The 22,045-nt window shown below is 37.4% G+C and overlaps 1 protein-coding gene and 1 pseudogene across 1 annotated transcript in view; one reads left to right on the plus strand and one right to left on the minus strand.

Annotated features, from left to right (window-relative positions):
* Positions 1 to 22,045, minus strand: part of KIAA1731 (KIAA1731 ortholog) — a 66,030-nt gene that overhangs the window by 21,628 nt on the left and 22,357 nt on the right. Inside the window, exons 6-17 of the mRNA XM_006897184.1 lie at positions 21,454 to 21,594; positions 20,234 to 20,417; positions 19,510 to 19,677; positions 18,414 to 18,635; positions 16,015 to 16,107; positions 15,778 to 15,881; positions 14,604 to 14,738; positions 13,792 to 13,889; positions 10,106 to 13,523; positions 8,514 to 8,687; positions 8,239 to 8,377; positions 2,309 to 2,461 (exon numbers count right to left, since the gene is read on the minus strand). Of these exons, the coding sequence (XP_006897246.1) occupies positions 2,309 to 2,461; positions 8,239 to 8,377; positions 8,514 to 8,687; positions 10,106 to 13,523; positions 13,792 to 13,889; positions 14,604 to 14,738; positions 15,778 to 15,881; positions 16,015 to 16,107; positions 18,414 to 18,635; positions 19,510 to 19,677; positions 20,234 to 20,417; positions 21,454 to 21,594 (5,029 nt within the window). The remainder of the gene's footprint in view (positions 1 to 2,308; positions 2,462 to 8,238; positions 8,378 to 8,513; positions 8,688 to 10,105; positions 13,524 to 13,791; positions 13,890 to 14,603; positions 14,739 to 15,777; positions 15,882 to 16,014; positions 16,108 to 18,413; positions 18,636 to 19,509; positions 19,678 to 20,233; positions 20,418 to 21,453; positions 21,595 to 22,045) is intronic.
* Positions 17,205 to 17,813, plus strand: LOC102860038 (annotated as a pseudogene).

Raw genomic sequence — 22,045 nt, forward strand, 5'->3', positions numbered from 1 at the left:
TCCAAAATCTCTGTAAATTTTCATTGAAATTAATAATAAAAAAAATTAAAAAGAAAAATGAAATCAAAGTGTGAGGTGCTGACCTGAACAAAGTTGTAGGGAGGAAATACAAAAGATGTTACAAAACTGAGACCCTTCTAAAACCGGAACATAAATCTGGAATGAGAAAGAGGAAAGCAGTAAAGCAAAGCAGGGGGATAAAGTCAGATCTATTGACACCTAACGACGACAACAACACAGTAAAATAAAAAAGGAAGAAAAGATTTAGCACAGAAGCAGTGAAGGAATGATAGGAAAAGGTACAAACAAAAATAAACGCAGCACAGAAAAGTAGATGTACTAAAGAAACCAGCAACGCATGCGTGCACACACACACAGAGAAAGGCAAAAAAATCTTACCTATTGATACTGAAGGTGCACGGATTAAATGTATAATTTAAAATATGGAGAGAAAAAGATTAGCAGAATGAATAAGAAACCATGACCCATCAATATGCTGTCTGTAAGAGTCACACTTTAGACCCAAGAACAAATACAGACCAAAAATCTAATGGTTGAAAAAATACATCAAGCAAATGGAATAGAAAAAGAACAGGAGTGGCGCTATTAATTTATGATAAAACCCCAATCTCCAAGGCAAAAATCAGCATAAGAGACAATGAAGGGCATTACGTAGTAATTAAAGTCATATAAACAGGAGGACTTAACTATAGTTCATATCTACTTACACAGTGATAGAGCCCCAAGACAGTAAATTAAAACTTTAACAGAAGATAAAAGATTAACTCCACAGTAACAGTAGACTTTCAGACACCACTTCAATAAATGAGTATGGCAACAAAGATGTGGAAGAACTACAGAATACAATCAACTTACTGTTCTCACAGATGTATACAAGGTTCCAAGCAAAAAGAGTACAATACACAGTCTTTTTCCATTATATACAGAATATTTTCCAGAATAGATCATGTTAGGTCACAAAGCAAGCTTCAGTAAATTTAAGAACACAGAAATACTATAAACCATCTCTTCAGATCACAATGCTATAAATTAACCACAAAAAGATCAAAGGGGGGAAAAAATCAAATACATGGAAATTAATTAACACCTTGCTTGAACAATGCTCAGTAATAAAAGAAATTAAAGAGGAAATGGGTGGGGGGGACCACACCACAAAACGAGGTTGAAGTACATGACAATAAAAACACAGCATACCAAAATCTTTGGGACACAATCAAAGCAATAACTAAATGTGGATTAGAAATAGGTTTGAGGCAAGCTCTGGTGGCCTAGTGGCAAGAAGCTGCACTGCAATCCCAGGGGTGTGGAGTTCAAATCCACCAGCTGCTCTGCTGGAGAAGGAGGAACAATCTCCTCCTGTACCAGTCAGATTTGATTTGATGGTACACACAAAATAATGTTGTTGTTGTTGTTGTTATGTGCCGTCGAGTCGTTTGGGACTCATAGCGACCCTATGTACAACAGCCCTAAACCCCGCTCTATCCCGTGCCAATCTCATTGCCTCTGACACACCCATCCCGATTACCCCAGTCACTGAATCAATCCACCTCATAGAGGGTCTTCCCCTCATAATAAAATTTAAAAAAAAAAAAAAAGAAAGAAAGAAATAGGTTTGAACACAGAGTAAGTGGAAGCTACTAATTGTGTAGGGAGCTCTGGTGGTAAGAGTCCCAGGGGAGTTGCACTGCTAATTCAGGGGTCATGTCTGTTTGCAGTTTGGACTCCAGCAGCTGCATTGCAGGAGAAAGATGGGCAATCTTCTTCTGTGCAATTTATAGTCTCTGAAAACCTACCAGAGGGTCAGCTTGAGTTGGTTCTAATTCAACAGTAATGAGATGATGATGATGAACTAACTGTATAAAACTCATACTTGTATATACTGTCTCCCAGTATTTACTCAGTTTAAAAGTGAAATCACTTACTTGCTAACGAAGCTCTATTTCTCGCATTCAACTTTTTTTACATAATAGTCTTATAAAACAACTGACTTATGAATATATAAATCTGAAAGTCAAGACCACTTTCCAAAAAAGGAAATATATCATACATCTGTGTGAATATTCTGTGATTATTATTATTGAAGTTAACTTTCTGTGCAAGTACAATTTTCTTTTCATTTATGTTAATAATTATATAGAACTACATAGTACTTTACCAAAATGATTCTCTTGCTAATAACCCCTGAAGTTATCGCCATTTTTCCTTACTATACGTAATGCTATATGCACTATCTTCAGTGTATATGCCTCTGTGCAGAGCAATTCCATTTTCATTTTCTGCCTCTCACCTGCTTTCTCATAGTCATCACCGCTGACAGTCTTCTGAGCAACTGGTTGAAGACGACTAAATGAATCAAAGTCCAACGAGCTATCAAGAAAATTTTGTTCGCGGCTTATTGAGACCCGCATTGGGTCTCTGTCTTGATAAAAATATGTTTTACCTGAGAAGAGAAGAAAAAATAATTATTTCAGCAGATTTCCAATTAAATTTTAGACACAGTTAAAAGTAACATGGTAATTTATATGACAGCTAGTAAATGCTGAATTTGTAAAGGCTTTTTAATCTATGTAGCAAGAACAACTGCTTATTTTTCATATAATTAGTTCTTCCAATTATTTTACTTCCATTTTTATAAAGTTTTCAACTGATTTACTTTTGTTGGTGAAAATAGAGAACATATACCATTTGAGCACTTTCTAAATGTACAACTGAGAGGTAATGATTAGAGTCAAGCTGTGTGTATAATCAACCTCACTCTCCTTTTCCAAAATGCTCCTTTTCTAGTAACATAAAAATGCCTCCCAAGTTTCCTCTCTAACCTTTTTAGTTGCTGTTAGTTTCCTCTCTAACCTTTTTAGTTGCTGTTATCAATTTGATCCCACACACCAAAAATTCATTGCTCTTGAATTGGTTGCGGCTCACAGTGACCTCACAGGATGGAGTAGAAATGCCCCAGAGAGTTTACAAGGCTGTTAGTCTTTACTCAGCCTTTTACTGAGGAATGGCTGGTAGGTTCAAAACAATGACTTTTAGGATAACAGTCAAACTCTTGGCCTCTAGTGCCATAAGTTCTCTTTTGATTCCATATTAAGAGCACAATGGTCAAGGTAATCATTCTTTAACTTCTATTATTTTTTTTTAAATCATATTCCTGCTTCCAAAATGAAGTTATGCCTCACTTTGACTCACCACAGGAAAATCTGTTGAAGAATTAATAATCACTGATAGTATTTAAGAGATAATATATATTCATAACCAGAGAGCTGGACAACGACTAAGGATGACAGAAAAAGAATCGATGTCTTCGAGTTGTGGTGCTGGAGAAGAGTCTTGGACTGCCAAGAAAACATGTAGGTCTGTCTCAGAGAGGGTGAAACCAAGTTTCTCCTTGGAGGCTAGGATTTTGAAACTCTTTTCTCACAAACTTTGGGCACATGGCCAGGAGGGATAGATGTTTCTTCAGAAAAGAACATCATGTTTGGAAGGGTGGAGAACAGCACAGGAGAGGAAGGCACTGGATTAGATGGACTGACACAGTAACTGGGGCAATGGTGGTAGGTGTGTCACAGTCAGTAAGTGGCTCAGGACAGAGCAGGCTTCAGAGCTGATGTACATAGGATTGCTATGGGTTATAGGCAATGCAACGGCACATAACAACAACAACAACATATATGGAGTTAAAAACTAGCAATAACTGGTTAGGGAGCTCTGATGGCCTAGTGGATAGGGAGTTTCATTGCAAACCTAAAGGTGGCAGTTGGAATGCACCAGCTGCTCTGAGGGAGACATCTCCTCCTATGCAATTTACAGCCTCTAAAAACCTGCTACATCAGTCATGAGTTGGTTCCAATTTGATAGCAATGAATAAATGAATCTGGGGTTAAGAAATCAGGATGGGTGTTTACTCTGGACAGGAGAGAGAACAGTAACTGCTAGAGTACAAAAGGAGCTCATGGACTTACTCCAGTTTAGACCTGGCTGGGAGTTATATGGGTGTGCTCATTTTGTGATTACTTAATGAAATAAATAAGAGCTGTACAGTTCTCTCAATGTTAGATTTCTGTACAAAAATAATAAGCAAAGGACAGGGGGATGTAAAAAGTAACAATTTATTGTGCAAAACACCTGAGAATTAAAGGTATTAGGTATTATGAAAGGAAAATTTGGGTAAGGGAATGAAAACCAGGATGAATGTTTAAAATAAGTGCCTACACTATCTAACCATTCTCCACTACACTCCCTGAGACCCCAGTTCTACAATGTACTGTTCTAAGGGGGGGTCACAATTTACCTTGGTTCAGGGGTATCAGATTTAGAAAGGAGGCAAGGATGGGAAGGCCCAGTAGAATGCCACAAGGAAATCAAGAGTATTATAGGAAAGTTTGTACCATCAGTGGTGAAATCTGTACCCTCATCCTCTCCAGGTCAGATTCCATAATACCAATGGTCATAGTTGTATTAAATCTATAGGATCATTCTTTGAATAAACTACACTGTAACTCCTTCAGGGAAAAGTGCTACAGTTCCCAAAGAAAAGCCACTTATTTCAATGAAGTCCAACAGTTAAAAAGACCCAGTCATATCAGAATTTCCTATTTTTGCATTCCATGAAAATATGCAAAACATTGGCAAGTGTCCTAAATATATAACACAGAGACCACCACAACAAAATCTTCAGACAAGCAAAATATAGGAAAACAAAGAAACCAAAATGAAAAAAAAAATTATACTTAAACATGTGAAAACTATTTTGGATTGAAGAAACAAGAGCAGGTTGCTATGACAAAAGAAAAACAAGTCACAGAAAAAAAAGACCAAGTCTTTAGAAGCTACACTCTGATTGTCAAAGTAGATTTACCAAAAGGTTAAGTTGAAGAAATTCCTCAGAAGTGAAAAACAGGGAAGAAGTAATAAAACTAGAAGAGAAATTCAGATAAGTGGGGTTTGGCTGTGTATTTACTATCAACCCCATAAGGAACTTTTGTAGATCTTTTCTGAGTACAGTAAACCGGTGTTACAAATTAAACTATGTCGCACCAACACACTACTCGTCTGTTAGTTTGCCCTACAGTGACGGCTCACATGTTTATTGTGATCCTGGAATCGATACCATGGGTATTCAAGTATCAACAGGGTCTTCCATGGTGCATAGGTTTTAGAGGAGCTTATAGATTAATGCTAAGAGTAAGGTCCAAAAAAAAAAGAGTAAGGTCCACTTCTGAAACAACAAATTATCAAAACCCCTCTGCATTGTAATGGAACCTAGTTCAGTGTAGTACCAAAAGATGAGCTCCTCAGATTGGAAGGCACTAAAAATAACAAGGGAATGGCTGTCTCATCAAACTACAGTCCATCTAAATGATGCAGATGGGAGTAGAGCTTTCACCCAACACTGAAGTTTTCACCCATCATTTGCTGATACAGCAAGGCTCGAAATGAGTAGAAAGTTACAAACATCCACTAACAACTGGAACATGGAATGTACTAAGTATGAATCTAGAAAAATTGGAAGTTATTAAAAATGGAACGCATGAAGACTGACATCCTAGGCATTAGTGAGCAGAGTGGACTGGGTTGGTCATTCTGAATCACATAATCTACTATGCCAGGAAATGTATCAGAAATAGTATTTCATGATCTATCCTGAAGTACAACAATGCAAGTGATAGGAAACTATCCACACATATATAAGAACTGTTAAAACAACTATTATTCAAATATTCACACCAACAACTAAGGCAAAGATGAAGAAATGATGGATTTCTGTGGACTCCTATATCCTCAAATTGATGGAGCATTAACAGTAACTGGTGACTGGAACGCAGAGATGGAAACAAAGAAGGACTAGTAGTAGTGAAGTATGACATCAAGACAGAAATGAAACTGGAGATGGCTTCAGAAAATTTTGTTCAATTAACAATATATTAATTGCAAACACATTTTCTAAAAAACAAAACCAAACAGTAACCATACACATGGAGACAGGAATTAATTGACTCCATCTTTGGAAAGAGTTGTTAGAGAAGCACAATTATTAACAGTCAAAGCCAGGAGCCGACTATGGATCAGACCATGAATTCATCATATGCAGGTTGAAAATGAAGTGAAGACAGTTTAAAACAAATTCACAAGAACCTAAATACAACGATGAGTTTATCTCACCTGAATTTAAAAAGCATCTCAAGATGAGAATGTGCAAAGGGAGGGGGAGATGAATTATGTAGGTGTACAATTTGATGGGTAGGGGGGTAAGGGAAATTGGAAGAATCTGTTCTCGAAAACAATGTATTCGAATTTTGTAAATAAATTTGTATTTAAAAAGTCAACTTGGGGAGGGGTAGATAAGGAGGGGATGAATTGTGCAACAATTAATGAATAAAAATCTAACTTTTCTGTAAATTTTTGTTAAAACAATTAAAATAAAAAATTTTATTTCAAAAAACTCAAAAACAATAACAAAAAGAATAAATTTGATGTACTGAACTAGTGATTGAAGACAAGGCAATTAGTGAGATGACCTCAAGAACATTGTTCATGAAGAAAGTAAAAGGGGGAACTCTGGTGGCCTAGTGGCAAGGAGCTGAAACTACAATCCCAGAGGCACACGGTTTGAATCCACCAGATGCTCTGCCGGGAAAAGGAGGGACAATCTCCTCCTGTACCAGTCAGATCTGATTTGACGGTACACTCACACAAAAATAAAAAATTAAAAAAAAAAGAAAGTAAAAGGTTATTAAAAAGACAGTAAAGGAAGAAAAGACCAAAATGGATGTTGGAAAAGACTGAAACTTCCTTTTCAATAGAGAAGTGAAAGCAAAAGGATGAAACAATGAAATGAGAGAGCTGAACAGAAGATTTCAAAGGACAGTTAGGAAAGACACAGCTAAGTATTACAATGAAATGTGCAAAGACTTGGACTTAGAAAACCAAACAAAGAATAAACTCAACATCTCTCAGGATGAAAGAACTCAAGAAGAAAGTGAAGCCTGCAGTTGCAATTCTGAAGGATTCTATGGTCAAAATACTGAATGATGCAGGAAGGCTCAAGAGAAGATTGAAGGAATACAGTCACTGTACCAAAAAGTACTGGAAGACACTGAACCATGTACTGAACAGGGTACTAAAGAAATCCAAACTGTACTAAAGGCATTGGCAGAAAAATATGGCTCCAGGAACTGATGGAATACCAATTTAGATGTTTCAGCAAACAGATGGTGGCCTTGGACATGCTCACTAGTCTACGCCAAGAAATATGGGAAAGTTACCTGGCCAACTGACTGGAAGATGACAATTCTGTTCTTGGATTAGTTCTTGGGGGGAAAAAAACAATCATGCAAAGAAAATTAGATGGTTAATGAAAGAGAAGAAGTCTACCAATGAGATAGATTGACATGGTGACTGCAACAGTGGGCTTCAGCATGGTACCAAGTTTCAATGTTGTTCAAAGGGTTGCTATGAGTTTACTCAGTAACACCCAAGACCACCAACATATATGAATATAATGATGTAATATGGAAATTATAGAATAATCTTCCATGATCTGATAAGCCAAGCATCTAAGAAGATTTTTTAAAAAGGTGGGATGCCACACCTTTAATAGCCATAATCCAACAATGTAACAGGAGTTTCCTTGGAGTGGGGCCTGGGACACCTCTTACCTCACAAAAGAGAAAATCTAACAGAGAATATGGAAGGGACACTCTAAAAGAGGAACCAGGAGTAGAAACATGCTTTAGAGCAGGCCCTTGTGCAGGAAAGTTCCTTGACACTGGGGGAGGCCAAGATATGTGAGGCACATCCCCAAGGAATGCCAGGCCTACAGGAGCTGAAAGGGACCAGAGTCTTCTTCCAGAACTGATGGGGGAAGCCTTTCCCTTGACCTGGACCCTTCATTTGGACTTCTAGCCTCTTGATCTTAGAGAGGACAAGGCGGTGTGTTAAAGCCATCCTTGTGTAGTACTTTCTATTACAGCAGCACTACCTAAGACAACAGACTTACTAGCTGGAAGATAATTTAGTTATCAGATGCTGTATTTCTTTTCTAAATTTTAAATACTGCATATGTGTGCCACTTCCCCACCATTAGTGTTTAAATAGCCCAAGTCTATTTAACCAACCAACCAACAACCAAAAAATAGCACACACACACATACACAAAAAAAATGCCCAAAATTGGCAACTACTATCAAAGGTGGTTTTATGTGGCCATTTGTTTACCTTGTATAGATGTTCTGGCACTTCCTGGTGAGTCTACTTCTTGTATAGCACTAAGTTCATGCTGATTCAAGTTTAATCCTCTTTTAACTTTTGCTAAAGGTGGCTTTGTGGGTCTCCTACCTAGTTCTTTGTCCAGATGCTTATCTACAAGTGAAAGATAACGACAGGCACAATCAAAATGTATTAATATACTCTAAATTTTTCTTTAATTAGCAACATGCAGGGGTGAAAACAATAAAAATCACAGGAAAATGACATTAAATGTGATCAAGAACCTTACCACTTTCCTTTGTACTAGGATCATCTGAAAGCAGTTGACTGTGATCAGAGTTGTTCCTATCTGTATCATCTGCCTGACCATCTTTTGCCACGTCCTGAAGAAAAGGAAACCACTGTCCAAGCTGCTGCTTCTGGGTTTTTAAATAATTTTCAACTGTAAAGTTACTTGTCTGAAAAAGAGGGTTGGTAAGAAAATGACACAGGATCATTTGAAAAATTCTGCATTAAATTTTTAGCACATCAATAAACTAAGAAACTTTGGTGGCACAGTGCATTCAGATGTGGTGGTGTTAACCAAAAGATGAGCAGCACAAATCCACTAACTGCTCCTCAGAAGAAAGATGGGCAGTCTGCTCGCATAAGAATTTGGAAACTTGGAAACTTGATGGAGGGTTAGCTAGGAGATAGAATTGACATGAAGGGAGCACATTTAATTTTGGGTTTCTTAAAACCTCAGCCAAACAAATAATTTCATATTCAAAGACCACGGTCTTTGCAATTACTTACTATGCATCATAAAGCTGGACTATGGATGACAGAAGGAGAACTGATGCCTTTGAGCTGTGGTGCTGGAGAAGAGTACTGAATATATCATGGACAGCTAGGAGAATAAACAGATTTGACCTGGAGAGGGTGAACCCAGCCTGCTCTTTGGAGGCAAGGATTCTGAAGCCCTATCTGACATATTTTGAGCATACTGCAAGCCCTTGGAAAAGGACATAATGCTAGGGAGGTTGGAGGGGTGGCACAAGAGAAAAAGACCCTAGATGAGATGGATTGACTCAGTGACTGGGGAAATCAGGGTAGGTGTGTCAGAGACAGTAAACTGGCTCAGGATATAGCAGAATTCAGAGCAGTTATACACAGGGTTACTATGAATCGCAAGCAACTCGAAGGCACATAACAACAACAACATTCACACTATTTAAACTTTATTCAGATACTAAAAAAAGGACTGGAATGCTTTAAAAAGAGTAATATGTCTATTGAAACATACAACTGCTCACAATTCTAGACCCAAAACCATAGCTCCACTGCATCTATTTAGGGTAATAAAAAATGTTAGAAAAAGACAAGAGGTTGCCAATATGCTTAATGTTGCTGAATTATGCTCTTAACAATGGTTACAATAGCTTATTTTGTATTATATGGGGAGTTGCAGTGACTTAGTAAGGGAGCTCTGGTGGCCTAATGGTAAGAAACAGCATTATAATCCCAAAGGCATGCAGTTTGAATCTACCACCTGCTCTGCAGGAGAAAGACAGACAATCTCCTCCCGTGCAATTTACTGTCTGAAAACCTCCTGGAGTGTCAACTATGGATTGGTTCTGACTTAATGGTCCATAACAAAGAGCACAAGGTTCAACTCCACCAGCTGCTCCATGGAAGAAAGATAAGCAATCAACTCCTGAGTGATTTATCACCTCTGAAAACTCACTCGAGGATCAGTTGTGAGCTTGTTCCAACTTACAGAATATAACATGTTTACCACAACCAAAATCTTATTCTAGATCTAGTATTGAAACTAATATTTAGCTCATCTGATTATTTCCATTGTTAATTCTTCCATATTCAAATTCAAGCATACCTGATTGTCCTTAAAGAAATCCTTCAAGGTCTCTTGATGTTTCTGTATTTGCTGCTGCAGTACTGTTTGTCTGTGGACAAGCACTTCTTCCTGGGATTTTTTATTAAAATTCAACTGCTTCTGAAGTCCTAAGTTATCTTGCTGAGCTAAGACAGGCTGTGAAAAATGCAGAATATCTTGTAATTTGGGGATCATAGAACTACTTGAGAAAGTCTTTTGCTCACTGTTGGATGAATTTGACTCATAAATTCTTTTCGGCTGAGTTTCAGCAAAAGGAAGCGGTAGAAATGAATGCCCTGCTTCCGTGGGTAAAGACAAAGAGGAGGTGGTATGCAGTTCTGAAGATTCAGTTTTGCTGAACTTGTTTTGTTTGCTGAAAAGCAATTCTTCCTGGGTTTTCTCACTGGAACTCAGTTCTTCCCTTTGTAAGTCCAATTTTTCTTGAAGTGCTACCGGATTAACTTGTTGAGGCAGAACAGATTGGGATAATGTCAAAGATCTAGCATGTATTCCTGGAATCTCAGGATGATTTGAGAGAATGGTGCTACTGTTAGTCAGGAAAGGCTCTTGAGTCTGAGAGTCAGCAACAGGCAGTCTCACCTGAGGTAAAAGCGAAGAGGTCTTTTGCTCAGATGATACCCTTTCCTCCAACTTACTTAATCTCTGTAAAAGCAATTCTTCTTCAATTTTCTGTGATGATTGTATGGTTCTCCTTTGTACATCTAACTGGTGTTGAAGTGCTTTCAAGTCACTATAGGGAGGTTGAACAAACTGCTCACAAGATAAACTTTCCTCAGATTTACATTGTCCAGGCAAAACCAGTTCTTTTTGAGTTTTCTCACTTGAAATGAGGACATTTGTCTGTGCATTAAAATGTTCTTGAAGTGTATTTAAATGATCTTGAGGTAAAAGAGACTTTGAGACATCCAAAAGGCCATGAGGCAATCTTGGTACCTCGGAATGACTTGAGGCGACTGTACTATCACTCTTAGTTGGCCCAGATTCTTGGGTCCTCTCCAATTTAGTAAATGATGAGGCAGAAGAACACAGGGCTACTTGGGGTAAGGAGGATAAGCTATCAACTCGCTCAGGAGATATTCTTTCCTTCCATCGTTCATGGAAACGGTATCCTTCCTGAGCTTCCTGTTGAGATTGAACAACAGATTCCCTCAGTGTGGTTAACTGTTCTTGAAGTAATTTCAAATTTTCTTGCTGAGGCTGGATAAGTTGTGATATCCTTAAAAGTCTGTCCTGCAACTGTGGGATCTGAAGATGGCTTGAAGGAATTTTATTACTGCTTTCCATTAAGACAGGTTCCTGGAGTGTACCAGATACAGCAGAAGACAATGAAGTACATGAAAGCTGTCCTAACTGGGGTATGAATGATGCAGAGCCAGGTTGTTCTGAAGATGTATTTTCTTGAGCTCTCTGGCTGAAAAGAAGAGCCTCTGTCTCCCATTCTTCTCTTAGAAGTGGCATATGTTGTGGAAGTCTTTCTGGAAATTTTGGGATCATACAATGACTTAAGGGAACTGTCTTGCCATTCTGGAGTGACATAAGTTCCTGGGATCTTTCTGATTCAGCTATCTGGAATGGGGATGAAGAGAAGTCAGTCTGTTCAAAAGACAACCTTTTGTCCACTTCATTGTGTTTAGGTATAAATTCTCGAGTTTCTTGTTTAGTATCTTGAACTATTCTTTGTATGTGTGACTGCCCTTGGAGGGCTATCAAGTTTCCTTGATGTAGGCTATGCTGTGAAGAACTAAGAGACTTATCTTGAAATGTTGGGAATACCAGATGACTTGAAGGATTTAAACTGTCCTCAGATAAAGAAAGTTTCTGAATTTCTTTAGGTTCAACTTTAGCAGAAGCTAATAAGGTAAGTGAATCTTGTTCAACCATTGTCAGGAGTGAAGATCTCATCTGCTCAGACTTAGCGACTTCCACGTCCTTTTGTCTGTGTAAAAGTGATTTTGCCTGGGCTTCATGCCTAGCCTCAAGAGCATCCCTCTGCCTGGTCAGCTGTTCTTGGAGCAACTTTACCTTATCATGCAAAGGTAGGAACTGCTGCAGGAAACTTGAAGACTTATCATGAGTGACTGAGATTTCAGGCTGGCTCGAGAGGATGGCTTTCTCGCTCTTTGATGAGTACTGCTGCTGGATGTTTCTGGGTTCAACTTCGGAAGCTTGTGAAGTAAATGCATGCTGAGATGGGAAAGTCTGTGGTTCAGCTTGCTCAGCAGGTATGTTTCTGTCAAATTCACTCCGTTTAGGAACACCTAGTACTTCCTGGGCTTCCCGCCTAGCCTGAAGTCTGTCCCTAAAAAGACTGAAGTGCTCATGGATTGATGCAGGGTTCTCTTGCTGAGATAAGTTGAACTGTGGAAAATTCAAAAGGCTATCCTGAACATGAGAGACCAGAGAACGGCCTGAGTAAACTGTGCTGTCACTCTTGGTTAGAGAAGATTCCTGGATTCTCCCTAACTTAGTAGAAGGCAGGGAAGCAGATAAATGTGGAGCTACTGATGGGATAAAGGATAGGCCAGTTTTTTCTTCCAACTCTTTCTGTTTATGTAGAAGGAGTTTTTCCTGAGAATCCTTTCTTGCCTGAAGCACTTCCTTTTGTAGTTCCAGCTGTTCTTGGAGAACCTTCAAATTATCTTGCTGGGCTGTGATATGTTGTGAGTATGGCAAAGGCCTATCTTGCATTTGGCTGATTATTACAGGAGGACTTAAGGAAAATGTGCTTTTGCTCCTTGTTGAAACAGGTACTGGAATTCTTCCCAATTCATCTTTTCCAGGCAGAGAACTGAAAGAACGCTCAGCTACCAGAGGTAAAAACAGAGACGGTTCAGTTAACCTAGAAGACAGGCTTTGACTGTCTTCTAAACACATCTGCTGGGACTCTAAAGTTTGAAAAGCTGTTGCCCCAGATGTTTGAAGTATTTCTTTAGTGTCCTGAAACATTAGTGGTCTATCATGTGACAAAACCCTTGAAAGTTTATGAGAATCTTCAGGGACCAATTTATGATCTCTCTGTTGCATTTCAGCCTGTGACAATAATCTTAGTTGTTCTTGAGATTCCAAAGACTGTTTGGCTACAATATTTGAAGTGCCTAATGTTTCCACTGCTTCAACTGGTCTTTGTAAAAAGAGATCCTGTCTTGGTAGCTGAAAATGACTTTGTTCTGACCTGGAGCTCTGTGTGGGTTGACATTTGTGAGGGCTTAACTTAGGTCTCTGAACTTGATCCCAATGCTCTGCCTTAACAGTAGGCCTTTCAGGTTTCTGAGGTGGTACTGATATAACAGAATCTGCTATCAATGATGCAGATGACACAGACAGATACCTTTCTTTTAACATAGTCTGATATTCATTTAATTGTTTCCTCGCAGCAGCAACAGACTGTCTGTGTAGCCTACAACAAACAAGCACACACACACATTGTTATTACACAATGAAAAAACAAAGTAACAAATAAGCTCCTCATCCTCAAGTGTCTACACATTAAATATAACAAATAGCAATCTTGGGTTGGTCAGAATCATGACCATAATCATAACTAAGGGAATGACTCTCATAATGTATCTATAAACCAGGTTTAAGAGATCATCATAAATACTAAATAACCATTCCTGAAAATGCAGCTACACACAATCAAACACAAATTACACTCTAGCTAATACCTGTTTTGTTCTACAATCTGATGCTGATAATTGCGAATCATCCGCCTGTGACTTTCTTCATCAGAAATTACAGAGCATGGTGCTGGAGCAATGCCATCCTAATAAAAGACAAAACGATGAAAGAGCCAAGTTTAGAAACAAGAACTAACACATCCCATATAAACCCTAGTTCTAAGTAAACTTCCATATATTCTGTTTTTCATAAAGACTGGTACTTCTCATTCAGTGTTACATAAGGATGTGGTCTACTGTGTTCCACTGGTGCCAAGTCTAAGAGCTCACCACATGTGTAACATATATGTCCATGGCCAAGTGGTAAAAAGCTGTGCTGCAATTCCAAAGGCAGCAGTTCAGGATCACCAGGTGCCCTGTGGGAGAAGGAGGAGCAATCTTCTCATGTACTATTAACTGTTGGAGGGTCAGCTCTGGGTCAGTTTTGAATTGACGGTGCACAACAACAAACAATAACAGTGCCAAGTCAGAAAGCTTACCACACGTATTGCATACAAATCATGGTCCTATATATTGATGTACACTTACATCCTTTATTAAAAAAGAAATGACTAGATGAGAATTGTTGATGGTATATACCATAGAGTCGGAACCGACCCATTAGTGACTGACCCTGTGGCACATTTTCAGAGGCAGTTAATCTCTTGAAAGGAGACGACTGCCCATCCTTCTCCTGCAGAGCAGCTGGTGACCTTGACATGCATGCCTTTTTTTGGGATTGCAAGCCATTTTCAATTTCTAATTGTGCTATCCTTTTTTGTGTCCCAATGATTTATAATCTACACCTTTTTATATCCCACCTCAGCCTGCTGAGCTTTCTTCCTTTCTTCCTCTAGTTGAGCTCTGAGGCAGTCAGCTTCTAGTCTTAACTTCTGCTGTTCAATCTGGTCAAGTAAGTCCAACTGCTTTTGCTTCTGCTCTTCTATTTCCATTATCTAGGTAACAAATAACAAAATACTTATTAAACTCACATAAAAATGCATTACATTGAAAGGACAGTTTTCATCATTAAAAGCACACAATTTTCCAAGAAGTGGTGACTTTGTTCTCTGCTGTTGACACTGGGAAGAAAAAAGGAGAGAAACAAAACAAGGCAGAAGAGGAAGGGAAACTGATACAGTAACAATTTTTATTTTTTGAGAACTCAGGGAAACCCTTATCACTAAGGAGCCACTTGTCATGAAGTAGCTGCCTTACACACTTTGTTGCATCTACATTTTAAAACTGTTCCCAATATAAATGATGACTACAGAAATTACACACTGATATCTCCCAAAACATTATAATTGTTAAAGGTACTCATAAAAGGATGCAGTTATAGAGATGCTAAATAATAATGCAGTAAGCAAAATTCGTTGCCTTTTCTGTCCTGCATAGGACAGATGGGAAGATAATAATAACAGCAAATTGCAGACAGATCATAAAGCTTAATATTATGCTTGCATACACAAAAAGGATCAAAATGCTATGAACACATGAGAGTAAGTCTTAAGTTTCCTGTGGACAAAGAATGGCTGTCTAGTTGCCTGCTAGATGTACTACCTAGTATCAGATGCAAATAGGCACTTAATATTTACTAACTAGAAAAAGGAATGTATGTCAAGTTTTATAAAGAGAAGCACTTGTACCAGAGAAATTTTTTAACACACTCCTGCTCTTAAAATACAAAAATGTCTCAATAGGACACTTATTTCAATTAGTGGACAGTAGTAACAACTGAGTTCATGTCTTCAGCTTATTTTCCCCCACTGACAGGATCAACAGTATCTGGAGGGTTTACAGCTCTACTCTGGTGACTTAGTGGTAGAGGACTGCTAGGCCAACACAAAGGTACATGGTTAGGGTCCACCAGCTGCTCCATGGGAGAAAGATGGGCAATATCCCCCTGCAATTTACTGCCTCTGAAAAACTGAAGGGTCAGCTACGAGTCAGTTCTGACTTGACAGTATACTACAATACCACCACCACATTTACCTGTTTCTGTCTTGCCAATATTCTAATTCTGGCTGCTTCTTCTTGAGGATGAAGGAGAACTGAACTCTGAGCAGGAACTATAATAGGTTGTGTCTCATTTACTTCTAAAAGAAACCCCAAACAAAAATAAGTTTCAACAATTTAGAATCATGACATCAGTAAAATACATTTTCATGAAATTATTTTATTAGAAAAAAGATAAGGACATTCAATTGAGGGTCATAAAGAGAGAAATACCTTGTTGATTTTCAGAGTCTGTTTTGTATGAAGGTGGATTATCCTCAGAAGTGAGTGCTCCTGACTCAATTGTTAGTGTATCACTGTCAAGAACTGTAAAGATACCACTGTTATAATGAACATATAAACTGTACATTTACATATTAAGTAAACAGTACAGTCAAAATCAGCAGATTAACAATTCTGTGTTCAACCACCTGAACATCTTAGTCATGATTTAGTCACTTTCCTGATGACCAGTTATATTAGTCATTAAACCTAAACTGAATTAATCCAAGACAGAAGGAAAACTGACAATGTAAACAAAAAAGGAAAATATGAAGAATTCAAATGGTATGCCCATAGGGTTTCCAATATAACGGAAAAGGATCAGAATATGCAAGATATAATTGTTTAAAAAGAGAAGATAAATTATCAACACCTTTGATATGTTTAGATACTAAGATCTGTATTATTTATGAAACAAGATCAGAGAAGGAAGTTAAAGAATTTTATATTCTGATGCAGAGTCAGGAACTGTATCAGTCATTCACTCATTCATTCTGTACCTACTTATGTGCTAGAAGCGAAAGAGGGATGTTAAACAAGAAAATGCACCAAGGAACTTTCAGAGTACTGAGTAAAGAACAGGAACATATCATTATCTCGGAAAAATTATAAAATATGATAAGTACTATATGAGGAAAAAAAGGCTCTATAATAAGAGTAATAATAATAATAATAATAATAATAGAATATAAATTAAACTAGTGATTAAGATTGTTCTCAATAAATAATATTTAGGCCTATCTCTGAAAGATTAGTAGGAATTATTCAGATAAAAAAAATTAGGAGTGAAAAACAATGTATACAACCTTGTAAGTAGACTAGTAGAAAATAAAACTAAAAAAGTTAACTACAACACAAGTACATAAAATAAAAAGTAGAAGTACATAAAAGATCTAAGTATTACATCCTGTGAGGATTAAGGAGAAATTGTAGCCCATTCAAAGAATTTAAAAGTCAATATATGTGGGGTGGAGTCACAAAGAATAAAACAAGATGAAGCTGGTGAAAATGTAATCATACTGGAGTTTTCCCAGGAAAACTTGGATAAATGTGAAAGGTCCCTGTTTTGGTTTCCAACATTCATTTTCTTTGTTTTCTGTCCACTCATTTTTTCAGTGCATTTTCTTCTGACAATTTTGAAAATGTCTGTACAGCCAACGGTTTCCCTTGGAGCTTTGAAATAGCTCCACCTGTGGTCTTATGGTTGAAGTGTGGCTCAGGACTTGTGCATACAAGTGGACAGCACTTAGTAGCTGTGGAGGAAGAAGCAGAGTCAGATGATGAAGAGGAGGAGGATGTAAATTCTTAAGTAGATTAGGAGACTTGCCCCTGCAGGAAGTACACAGTTCTGTAGAAAAAGGTGACACTTGCTGCTGCTGCTATTGTTAATAATGAAGATAACAATTTTGATGATGATGAAACTGAAGGAAATTATGATGATAAAGCTAAAGGAAAAGCACCAGTGAAGACATCTATAAGGGATACTCCAGCCCAAAATGCACAAAAATCAAACCAGAATAGAGAAGACTCAAAACCATCAACACCATGATCAAAAGATCAAGAATCTTTCAAAAAAAAGGAAAAAACTCCCCAAACACCAAAAGGATCTACAGCAAAAACTCTAGCAAGGAGAAAAAGGTGGTTCTCTTCCCAAAGTGGAAGCCAAATGCAACAATTATATGAAGAACTGCTTTCAGTTGACAGACTAGGATGCTATTCAAGATCTCTGGCTCTGGAGAAAGTCTCTTTAAAAAACCAACTTAAACAGTTTGTTAAAATTTCCTGTCTTCTTTCCTTTCTGTAACAGCTGATATCTTGCAGAGTGGGAACTTTCCCTACCATGTCTGATAAATGGTGTCCAGGTTTCTTTGCCAAGAATGTGTTGTCCAAAAATGCCTGCTTACTTTTAAACGATGGAATTCCAACTTTAGCTTTGGCTTTAAGTATGTATGAATTCTATGATAGGACATAATAGTAGCAGTGGTCTGACAAATGGAAATGGTGGGAGACAAAAATATACATATGAAACAAACCCAATGGGGGAAAAAAGGATGCATACACAGCACAAGAAATAGCAAGAAAAACTGGAAACAATCTAGGGGACTGATTAATTTTCATTTATTAATTACACTCGAATTAATATGAACAACAATGCACTGAAAGTAGCCTAGAAAAAGCTTCACTAAAGATTTCAGGATTTTCTGCCTTAGAGTTACTAAGGCTTCTGCATTTGTTGTAGGATTCTAGACTTGAACATTTTTCTTCTTTCAACTACTATTCTTTGACTTGAGACATTTTTAAAGTATTTAAACCATGGTTTGTGTGCTATAAAATGAGCTGAAGAGACTCACCGTGGTCCTGTGCGATGGAGAATGCCTGCTCTTCACTGACAGCTGCTCCTGTTTCCACAGTAGGTGCTTTACTTTCACTTTCACTAGTGGTTGTAATCATCTCATTTTCATCCTCAGACATGGATGGTATTGTCCAAAGAGATTTTTGGCTTCGAATCTTATTTAATAATCTTTTAAAAAGAATTTTTGAAGGAACTCGTTGGGTTTCCATTGCCACAGGAACTAAGAAAAAATAAAACACAAACATTTTCCAGCACATGTTACAGGATTAGGCAAACTGTTTTGTATTTTCACTTAGTTACAGCTACTATTTTAAACAAAACATGTAACTTTTTCCAATATTTACAATTTAGCAGTATACAAACACCACTATTTGATTTCACCAATAATTTTATAACCAGAAATAATTTTTAAAAAAATTAAAACAGTAAAATTTATTAAAACATGTGGTAAAATGCTATCATTTTCCAATTTAAAGTTTAGAAGAATATTATCAGGACATAAATGAACTATGTCTCCATAGATCTCATTGAAATCAAGGGTAGAATTTATTTTGAAGGCCTACTAAAGTCTTTCAGAAAGAAAAAGAGAAAAACAAGGTATGTTTCATTTGATACATCATTCTGGTTTTACTGCAAGAAAACAAACTGGGCTGCTGAAGTAATTCAGGGAAGAAATAATGAGGTTCTCAATGGAAGTCATAGTCATAGGCATGTTTCAACAGTCAGAATGCAATTAGTAACTAATGAGAAGAAGAGGTAAGAGATGAGGAGGTGTTAAAAGTCAACTCCCACTGGCTGGGCTTGAAATCTGCAGACTGTGGTTCCATTCACCACGGTCAGGTGGCAGGAAGGGACACTTTCAGTAGGCTTGAAAAGGTGATAAATTTATTGCTGGACACTTTGAGTTTTAAGGATGTGTAGGACAGACAGTCAAGTAAAAAATTTAGAATGGTAGAGATATAGTTAGATTTAGAAGAAGGAACTAAGCTTGAGCTATTTATCTTCATCCATGAAGACCTAATTTTTGTAATGCTGGCTAACAATTCACACTTTCCCCCCTTGAAATACTATCAACTCAGAAGAGTTTCTCTTACCATCTATTTCACTAGGACCTGTTTTTGTAGATTCTGTCATTTGCACAGTCTCAGTTCCACTGACATTTTCCTGCTCCATTGAAAGGTCCAGTTCCTCATCTTGAGTCTGGTCAGTCACGGTGGGCAAAGGCTCTGGCTCAAGGTGCAAAATCAGGTCTCCTTTCACCTCTCAATTAAAAAAAAAAAGAGACTGGTTTCTATTCTAAAAAGACTAAAAAAAAGTGATCTTAAGATTTAAAGGGCATTATGTATTCTATCATTAAAAGAACATTTTTTCAAACTAAGAATTCACTTAAAGAGTTCCTGCATAATACTGGACAAATATTGCATACATTATTGTAAAAATAGAAGGCTAACTAGCAAAACATCTATAGGGACCCATAGGGGTAAGAGGTGGAAGTGGAAGGGTGAAGATGGGCAGGGGCGAAATCACAGGGTTGCACAATTTGGTGGGTGGAGGGAGGGTGTAAAAGAAATCGGAAGGATCTGGCAGGGACCTAAAAAGATGGGGTAATGATGGGCAAAGTCCAATAGTGATTAATTTTATAAAACATAATGCATGGGATGTTTATATGAAACACAATATTAGTGAAGAATAGTGTGAAACACAATGTACACAAACTATGTAAGCAAACCAATATAAAAGAAAATAAAGGATTCCATTACATTACAAAGATAAAAAAGTAAATAAAGTAGTATTGAAAGTCTACTGAAAATATCTTACTCCTGTCTGCATTGTACATATCTTCGAAGGCAAATTCTAGCTCTCTCTGCCAGTCATCCTTCATTTCACTGCGCCTGTATGGCAGCTCAGCTAACTGTGGTGGCATCCGTGCAACGTTCTGTCTCCTGCGTGCCAGGTCCTCTTGCTGGAGTTGTTCGAGTTCTTTCATTAGTTTCTCTTGATTCTTCAAGAATAAAGAAAAGTAAAGACAGCAGACTCACAAATTTTGACTACTAAACAGTAATAATGAAGGAAAATGTGGAAATAATGAGGAACATGGCCTGTGGTTCACTCCCTCTACTATGTTATTGAGTCAACAAATGGTTAATGTTATACCTTGCTAACTGTTAGGGACATAATCTCTATTCTCTCCATTTATAGTAAAAGCATGAAGGGTTAGATAAGGAACTAGAGCTAAAAGCCTTTGCTCATCTTTGTTGGACAACTCGGGGTGGGAGACCATAACTCACAGGACTGAAAACTGTGTTAACACTGACTAAGACTCAGTGAGGAGGCAATACAGGCAGGACTGAGAAATTTGTAACATGAGTCTAAAGCAATGAGGCTCAAAGCTGAGGTGCTGCATGAACATTTCAGAAGCTGTTCTAACTGTATTCGGCTATTAATCTGAATTATAACCTTTTGATTTCCCCAAAAAGATTCTCTGTGGTCTATCAGCTATCACATTGGATTTTGGGCCCAGCCAAAAAATAATATTGGTGTTGAGATCAATAGAAAGAGGTAATAATAGTGTGGGAGACATGTCTGATCTCATGGGAATTAGTTTTATGTTATTGACACTGTTGATGGGGACAGTTCTCCTTTGTGAGGTTGCTTATTGTCAGTTATAGCAGTTCCTATGTGGGAAACGTAAAAAAAAACCCCAAACAACAAAAACAACTTTTTTTACAACCTTCAAATTTACCAATCACAAATGCAATGAGTAAATGCATTCAAGTATTTTAATTTCTCCTCAGATTGAGTAAAATATTTTCAATAAATTTAATAAAATTTCTAGAGTATAGTAATCTATAGTGAGAATAGCTTATACAATTATACAATCTGAAGCAAGAAGGCAAAGAAAACTTGAAATCACATGAATTAGGACAGTATTTTCATATTCTCACACTTCTTTAATTTGAGCCCATTCACCAATCACTTCTTCATTGCTATCAGTAAATCTATCAGTAGTGGTCACAGCTAGAGTATAATATTCTTACTTGAGCCAAATGAACCTTTTTCATTGCATGGAAACCTCGTACGTGCGCCTTTTCAACCTGTTCCAGTCTCTCTCGTGCTACTTGTTTCTGCAGTTCTTCCAAACGCTTAGCTTCTTCTTCTGCAGCCAAATGAGGATCTGGCTAGCAGTCAATCAACAACATTTTAGACAATTGAAAAAAACAAAATGTACTGAACGAAAGTCACATCTAAAGAGAAAACAACTTTAAAATAATGTTTTTTCTAATCTAAAATTGAAAATAAGAAGTTATTGATATGCATGTATGTGTGTTAAATACACACACACTTTTAAAAAAGTTATACTTTCATAAATTTAGATAAATCAAGATTATATTATCTATTAAAAGGGGTAAGCTCAGATTGTTGATTTCAAGCCAGTTGAAGCTACACTTAATTAAATTCAATTGTCCAATCTTTTTTTATTAAGCAACAAAATAAAAAAAATAAGTAAAAGGTAAAGACTTTTAAATCTATTTGTCAGAAAAATCACAAAACCACATAAATAACATAGGGAAGAACTAATGTTTGGCTTTGGTTTGCAGATAGAACCTGGGGTTTAGCTTGGCCTTAGGA

Source organism: Elephantulus edwardii, unplaced genomic scaffold (genome assembly GCF_000299155.1).
Source record: "Elephantulus edwardii isolate Elephantulus edwardi_28Jun2011 unplaced genomic scaffold, EleEdw1.0 scaffold00203, whole genome shotgun sequence".
NCBI lineage: Eukaryota > Metazoa > Chordata > Mammalia > Macroscelidea > Macroscelididae > Elephantulus > Elephantulus edwardii.